Genomic DNA, 8,977 nt, shown 5'->3' with positions numbered 1-8,977 from the left:
GCCTTCCCTCTAGTCTTACACTGCTAAATTAGGGACGGCTAGCACAGATAGCCCTCGTGTAGCTTTGCACGATATTCAAAAACAAAAAATTCTCCATCCTATCACCGAATCGTTCAAGATTCACTTCCTAACATGTCACACTACACATCATAATAACATGATCCAGAATCCTTTCACTATTCCCGTGAGTACGAAAGTACATAATGCCATTTCTGTCTTTTTTTTCGCAATAAATAAAATCATAAAGTGTCTCCTAATAATAACACACTTTACGCAGTTAAGTAGCGATATTCAGATTACGTGTACAAATCAGTTTAATTCTAGCTTTGATGTTACAACTATCGACAGCTTTTTTAACACATTTTTTTAAACTAATTATGCACCAAACTGCTTTTCGGTCGATGATTTTGTTAGTTACTGGGTCCTTAATACCATAAGTCACCACAAAAAAATTAAAACAAAAGTTTTCATCAAAATATTGCAATTATTCCCACTAATTACTTATGGTGTCCCCTTACGTATTTTACAGAGAAAACGAGTGAGTTCATCCTATGTTTAGGAAGTTCTTTAAACTGAGTGTAACTGACAAAAGCATAAAAGTACTCAATATGACGCAGTGAAATGTTAAAGAAAAAACTGGTTGGTAATTTGATTATAAAAACGAAAGGTAATTTGACGTATTAACTTAATAAGTATGTTTGATTGTTGTTTAATTTTTGTATATTGCTCTTTCTTTAACTACAATGCCAGTGTTGATAAAAACCGTTCAGCTTACTTCATCTGTGGATGTAGAAAATGAATGGAAGGTAGTAAGTTGTTTGGCCTTGTTTACTTGTATGAGCACGTTTGAAAATATCTTTGGTGCTGATGCGAACGTGCCGAGGACGTGTATTTTAATGAAGAGAGACAAGAACCTTTAACTACGATAATAATTTTGAACTAGCTGTGAACTGTTGGTTTCATTCTGAAGATATTCAAATAAAATAATATGTATTTAAGCAACAGAATGTGTATTCTAATGAAGAGAGACAAGAACCTTTAACTACGATAATAATTTTGAACTAGCTGTGAACTGTTGGTTTCATTCTGAAGATATTCAAATAAAATAATATGTATTTAAGCAACAGAACTTATTAACAGGTAAAAAACAGACAGTGGGAAACAAATACAGACAGATAAAAAAATTACCCTGCCACCCACTATTCACGCTAAGGGATTAACTGTGAGTCTTACAACGCACCCACAGCTTAAAGTTCATGGAATATTTTATGGTATCGCAAGATCTGAACTTCAGAGCTCTACCATAGGGCGAATTTGTTCCCCAATAGATGTAAATATAAATAATTAAATATAACTATACATAACTGAGTAAATATTTGTATAACTATATGTATTAAAAAAAGATAAAAGTGATATGATTATTTATATAAAGAAGGTATGGTTAAAATTGGTCAACAGAAAGATATCCCCACATACAGGTGGACAGGTAGGTAATTAGACAGACAGACAAATGTATATAAGTACAAATACTTGTCTGTTTTTGGAATTTCGCTCTAGTCGTCTGTAATTTAGAAGTGTTAGACTAGCCCCCAGTGGCACAGCGGTATGTCTGCGGACTTACAACGCTAGAAACCGGGTTTCGATACCCGTGGTGGGCAGAGCACAGATAGCCCATTGTGTAGCTTTGTGCATAACTTCAAACAAACAAAGTGTTAGACTAGAGGGAAGGCAGGTAATCAACACCAGTCACCACCAACTCTTGGGCTCCTCTTTATCAACGAATAGTGGGATTGGCCGCACATTATAAGACTCCCACGCCTAAAAAGGCGAGCATGTTCGGTGACAGGATTCAAATTTGCGACTCGCAAGTTGCGAGTCGCGTGCCTAACCACCAGGCTATGCCAAGTCTAAGTACAGATACCTATAACGAAATTAAGAAAACAATAACATACAAAAGGATGAACAGGTATATGTACTCAGAGATACTAAAACAGATAGTTAAACAAACAATGATACTTGGAAGGACAGCCAAAAGTATATATTGAACAACAGTATTAGAAACAGACGACAGACATAGATAAATAAATAGCTAAACAATAACATATAGAGTGACGGACAGTTACAAGTGAATGTATATATATATATATATATACTGAACAAGAGAATTTCAACACAAAAACGGATGAATAGACATAGGTAAGTACAGATATTAATAAACAGACATTTAAACAATCAGTGAAATACAGAGAGACTGATATTGGTAAGTACAAATATTGATAAAACCGATTGTAAAGGAAACAATAATATACAGAAGGACGAACAGTTATAGGTAAGTTAGAAGAGAGATAAATAAACACGTGTAGACGGACGGACAGGTACGAATAAGTGGATGTTGGCAAAGGTATTTTTAGGCAATTTCATATAGACGGGGGCGGACAGATATATATATTTATAGAGAGAGAGATATTGATAAGCAGATTGATAAAGAAACAATGATATACAGTCGGATGAATAGATTTGTGTGTGTGGAGATTTGAATAAACCGATTTTTTAGACAAATAGTGACACACAAACAGACAGGTATAGATAATTAGGGATATCTAAAGAAAATTGTTAAGGGCACAGATGATAGATGTAAGGTTTCTGTTTGTTTGTTGTTACTCACAAAGCAACACAATGAGCTATCTGTTCTCTTCCCACCGCGGGTATCGAATCCAGATTTTTAGCATTATAAGCTCTAAAACTTACCACTGAGCCACCCTGGAGCCAGCTGTAAGTAAGTACGGATATTAAAAATCAAATTATTGAACAAGTAATAACATAAATACGGATGAACCGGTATAAGTGAGTAGAAATATCGATAAACAGATTTTAAACATATTTTTTTAAACAAACAACGACTTACAGAGGCGGCAGTGATAGGTAAATAGACTTCGATAAACAGATTTTTAAACAAACATTGACATTTCACGCAACTTTGAAGTAGCCGCTCTAGACTGATGTGTTTAGGAAACAATGGACATTGTTGTTTGTTTTTGCAAAGCTACAAAACAGACTCTTATATAATTATTATGATATTTCTACTATCTCTCTAAGTTAAACCCACGTGATTCTTTTATTTTATAACGAGATCGTGCTAAGATATAGTAAAACTGATCACGCACGATCAATAAAACGAGCTCCTCGAACTTTCTAAAGAAAGGTGTTTAGCTCAATTTTAAATTTCGTTTCTTCACCTAGTCGTTACGATATTCTAATTTGACTCTTCTGTTATTACTATTGTATTTTTTTTCTTCCGAGAAATGGTGGATGTTATCACTTTAAGTCAAAATACGGTGGTTTATTTGTACTTAGGCACAAAGATACACAATGGATCTGTTCTCTGCCCACCACGGGTATCGAAACCCGGTTTCTAGCATTGTGAGTCCCAAGAGCCACTGGAGAGCAAATATGGTGGTTAACTGCGAAATAAAAATAGTTCAATAGATGTGAATATTAACGATTTATCTTATTATTATTATGGATTTAAGCTCTTCCTTAAGAAACGTGAAAATATATTGAAGTATATCATCAACATTACAAACTGTTCTTTGAGTTGTTATTTATGAATCACTAATACGAACCTAAATTGTCACACCGTGTACGGTGTGTTTTTTTTTACCTAAGAAAGGATATTGTCACTTGTTAGAAAGAGTTCACAGAAGATGTTGTTATTGTTTGTAGTTATGCACAAAGCTACACAATGGGCTATCTGTGCTCTGCCCACCACGGGTATCGAAACTCGGTTTTTAACGTTGTGAGTCCGCAGACATTCCGCTGTGCCACTGGGGGGATTCACAGAAGAGCTACTAAGATGGTTCTGGGGATAGAATGGTTATCTTAAAAGATCGGTTAAGAACTCTTAACTTATTTTTTTCTTGAGGAATAATGGGTAAGAGTTTTATTGAATTTTACAAGATTACTGTGGGTATCGATAGGATAAAGGCCTCGGATTTTTTTAGTTATATTCCGAAGACAATACAGGAGGACACAAGTTTACGATTTTGACTTATTTTTCTAACAGGCTTATGAAATGAGTTGTCGTTGGTAGTAGTTGAGGCCAGCACTTTACAGGAGTTTAAAAAAGGAATCGATGTAAAATAGAAGATGAGTTAATATTTTTAAGTTCTCGAGAGTGAGGGTTGAAGTACGGCTTTAAAGATCAATGTTCCCTTGATGTCCATACTGTTGTGATTGTAACGTTGAAAGTCCGAAAACTTTCCGCTGATCCACCGGGGGACATCGGGGGGGGGGGGAGAAGAAAAGGAGGATACGAGTACTCATATTTTCCATAAAAAACATAAAAGTATGGCTCAAAAATAGATGATCACTTCGTATAATGTCACAATGACCTGAACCCTGACCTGTCTTATATTTTGATTTTTTCCATATCTGATCAAAAATTAAATAAAATTTACGTTTTACAAAGATTACAAAAATTGTCATAAAACAAAACGGCATAAAATAGCCTACTGTCATACATGGATTTGCATAAAAAGTGTTCTGCAAATTGAACTGGTTCAACTTTGCTCTAAAAGTCACAGCGCACGACACTTCTTGAAAGACTGTTTGTCGAATTTTTTCAAACAAAGCTAATAGAGAACTATCTATGTTAGCCGTCCCTAATTTTGAAGTGATAGACTAGAGGGGTTTGTCTGTTGTTAGAGCAAAACCACATTCTGTGTCCACTGCGGGGAAACGAACCCTTGATTTTGGTATTGTATGTCCGTATACTTGCTGTCGTCCCACTGGAGGGCTAGACTAAAGTGAAGATAGCTAGTCAAGACCACCCACCGCCAAATCTGGGGTTACTTTTTACCAACGAATAGTGAGATTGACTGTCACGTTATAAAACTCCTACGGCTAAAAGAGACGAGCAACTTCGGAGGCGGGTTTCGATCCCACGATCTGCAGATTGAAAGTCGAGTAACTTAACCATCATACCATGCCAGGACAGTGAATGACAGGTGAATCCTTTTCATTAGTCTTGTTGGCTCCAAAAAATAACATAAAAAGGTAGAAATCTTCGGCTTTATCTGACTTCTTTAAAATATTCGAACATGTGATTCTCTTAAACAAGTTTATTCATTTCGTTTGTTCAATCTGTCTTAATGTATTTCTTAAATCTGACCTATAGCAAATTAGATAAATAAAATTGTTATCAGTATTAAGCATTATCATATCAAGCTCACGCTCTGCTTCCCTCAGTGTTTTATCCCCACGTGGAAGGTCAATGTTTTCATACACGCGGATATATATAGCTTATATCTCAATTTCAGGATTTCTTTCAATCCCATAAGCCTTGAAAATTCGTTTCTTACGATATACTACACAGACCTCTTGAAATAATTAATTACTTTCCTTTCGAACAAACAATTTTTTCCACTTTTTCCATCTTTCAAAATCTTTTTTTAAATTATCAGCAAAATAAATGCCTTTTTGATTATTGCTTTGGTTGCTGTGAAGCACAAAGCTACACAATGGGCTGTCTGCGCCACTGAGGAGTTGGATATAGGAAAATCTCGTTTCAAAACAAAACCTTTCTAAATGATGCACTCGGGTTAAGTACATAAATCAATATTCTTCGTTATACATTAATTTAATGGAAAACAAACTGTAATATGCCTTATTTTGCAGATTAAAAAATGTTTATTGCATTCAGTATCACTAAAAGTTTCATGTTCAAAACATAATGTCTGTACTTATAAAAGTAAAAAAACTGTTTGTTTGTCCGCGTACTGCTTCGTGGTCTTTAGAAATCTCAAGTAAACTTGGTAGGATGATACATTGGACAATGGGGTATGTCACAGGTAGGTTATTACTCGGCTCCACCTACCCTGGACCACGCCCACAGCAAAAACATGTTTGTTTAGGTACTGACTCCACAGTCTTGGATCAGTTTTTATTCCTCAAAACTTTTTTTATTCTGAGATTTTTCTTGGGATGCTTTTTTAGTTTTACTTGGAAAAATTGAAGTTCTTTCATTAAAAATGTGAAACAAACATTCACATTTTTGCCAGGGAAAATGGTAACCAAAGCACAAGGTCAAACACTTAAGGTGGTAAGGCTACACCTGAAAACCCCTTGCTCTTCACATGGTCAGTTCTATGTTGTGTGTTCAAGAGTAGGATCACCAAGAAAGTTCTTTATTTTAGTCCAGGAAGAAGGAAGAACTTTTAATGTGGTCCATCAAGAAGCTCTCAGAGTATCAACAAACACTGAAGGTGTAAAGAAGGATTAGTAAAAGTAATAAAGGAAAGTAACCGTAACACCATTTCTGTAATGTGAAATAAAGTTGTTGTAAAGTAAATTATGCATATAAATACAAATTATTAATTTATTAGTTCAAGCCCTACATTCAATTCTTATGACCCCGGACGTAGGAAAGGTGCCTCAGCTTGTTGTCTTTTTAATAATCAATCTTAGTTACTTTTAAAAAAAAAAATTAATTAATGAACGTGCGAATTTATTTATTGAAACACGCGAAGTATATGTAATATTATAAATGAATATAACGTCTGAATCTTCTTCTAAAATCTTTCCGAAGCATGACCTACTTTTCCTGTTGTCTATCATCAAATCAAAGACTCATCCGATGTCTCTGACCTGCGATTGGTTTACCGAACATAAGCAATCTCATAAACCTCAAACAAGAGTTTGGCATGAAGTAATTGAAGATAGAAGAGATTTATCATGGCTTTGTTCGCATGCAATTAGTCTAGAAATAAGTACACGTCACAGTACTGCTTCATTTATCATAACGCGGAGATGCATCTGAGATCAGAAGTAGGCAGAACGTGCATGTTTGAAAAAAAGAATTACCTTATTTTGCTTACACTTTTGAATGCATGAAGATCCGCGTACATTATAATTTTCCTGAACACCGTGGCGTTCATATTTTCACAAACAAAATGCTTTGTAAAATAAAAATGTAAGCCAAAAGGACAGAGCATGGAAAATATGTAATTTTTTAAGGACAATATTATTAAATAGGCTAATTACTTGATCATAAATTGGAGCATACCGGACAAATGCTCAGAGTTTTTTTTATAAGGAAAAAATAGTTTTCTTTGCTATATATGAAATTATTCATGTATTTTTAAAATTATACCTAAACAGTGTCATACACTTGTTTCTCTAGACAGATTTAAGCTTGTTTGTTTGCTGTTACGCACTAACTTACACAGTGGGGTATCTGTACTATACCCAACACAAGTATCAGAACTCGGGTTTTAGTGTTATAATCCTTCAGACGTACCGCCGAGTCACTTAGTGGCTCTCTAGAGAGAATATTACAAATACTGTTTCAAATTTTCCTAAATTTATTTAAAGTGCCAAAAAAAAACGCATTAAAAGTCCAATAAAAATTCAGCTTGGATTAGGCTTGGCCTGATGGATAGCGTTCTCAAACTGTGTATCTGAGAATCCTACTTCGAGATTCGATGTCACAAAAACTCACTCCTCACTATCAGACAGTGGGTGTTCTATAAGAGTAACAGTCAAATCCCACTATTCCATGAAATAAGAGCATCCAAAAATTTAGCGGTGAGTACTGTTGACTAGCTGCCTTACCTCTAGTCTATCAGTTCAAACTTAGGGACGGCTATGGACAAATAGCCCTTGTGTAGCTTTGGGTAAAATTCTCAAAATAATAAACAAACAAGTATTCAGTTTCTTTTATCAGTAGAGTTTCCTACAATCTTTGAGATGCGGACAATAAGTTTGACACCTCAAACAAGAATTATGTTCAGTATTGTAATCACAAGGAAGCTTCCACGTCAAAACAATATATTACTAATGTTATTGTATCGCGGGTTCGAATCCGTGTCACACCAAACATGTTCACCCTCTCACCCGTGGGGGCGTTATAATATTAGAGTCAATCCCACTATTTGTTGGTAAGAGAGTAGCTTAAGAGTTGGAGGTAGGTGGTGTTGACTAGCTGCCTTTCCTCTAGTCTTTCACTGCTAAATTAGGGAAAGCTAACGCAGATAGCCCTCGAGTAGCTTTAGGCAAAATTTAAAAAATCAAAAACATTTTACTGTATATCTTTCTGTGACGAGTAAGGCACTTCTTGAGATAGAATGTTTTAGCAAGTAAAAGACATAATTCGCACGTAATCAGAGTAACAAATTATAATATGATTTCACTAACTTCTGAAAAGATTTACTTTATGACCAATTAACCACTTTTGGCCATCCTGATTTTAATTCTCCCACTAGCCCGGCATGGCCAGGTGGTTAGGGAGCTCGACTCCCAATCTGAGGGTCGTGGGTTCGAATCCCCGTCACACCAAACATACTCGCCCTTTCAGCCGTGGAGGCGTTATAACGTGACGGTCAATCCCACTATTCGTTGATAAAAGAGTAGCCCAAGAGTTGGCGGTGGGTGGTGATGACTAGCTATCTTCCCTCTAGTCTTACACTGCTAAATTAGGGACGGCTAGCGCAGATAGCCCTTGTGTAGCTTTGCTCGAAATTCAAAACCCAAAATTTCCCACTATTATACATTTTTATTAACCAAAAACATTTCCTTCTTTCCCTAAGATGTTTTAGAGTATATTGTCTTTAAAATCTGAAAAAGTGGCGACACTGAAATTTACAACCAGGGGAGAAGGGGGCAGACATACTACTTTTTAAACTTATTTACTAGTTAGTATACACTGTTTGTATTATGCAGCATTTTGATGTTCCAGTTGCTGTTTTGTTTTTTATTTAGAATTATTATATTTAAACAAAATGCCTTGTTTCCATCCTTAATAAAAGGTGAAGTAAGCTTCAGTCATCAATGCCCCAGGAAAGTTGATCTCCGTTTTTATCTTCTGTAAGAGAGGAGGTTAAGCTTTAAAGTCCCCACAAAGTCGGCATCAAATCATATGAGAATTTTCTCAGTTTTCTCTACGGTAACAACTGCAGGCGCTTGTGTTGTGAGGGTTTGT

General features: G+C 35.5%; 1 protein-coding gene across 1 annotated transcript in view; it reads left to right on the top strand.

Annotated features, from left to right (window-relative positions):
- The first annotated feature begins 743 nt into the window (after positions 1–743).
- The window catches only part of LOC106471650 (glycine-rich cell wall structural protein-like), a 15,920-nt gene continuing 7,686 nt past the window's right edge, over positions 744–8,977 (top strand). The window contains exon 1 of the mRNA XM_022401215.1: positions 744–809. Within this exon, the coding sequence (XP_022256923.1) occupies positions 744–809 (66 nt within the window). The remainder of the gene's footprint in view (positions 810–8,977) is intronic.

Source organism: Limulus polyphemus, unplaced genomic scaffold (assembly GCF_000517525.1).
Source record: "Limulus polyphemus unplaced genomic scaffold, Limulus_polyphemus-2.1.2 Scaffold114, whole genome shotgun sequence".
NCBI classification, from domain to species: domain Eukaryota; kingdom Metazoa; phylum Arthropoda; class Merostomata; order Xiphosura; family Limulidae; genus Limulus; species Limulus polyphemus.
The sequence above is the reverse complement of the archived record's forward strand: the minus strand, read 5'-3'. Positions and strand labels throughout refer to the sequence as shown.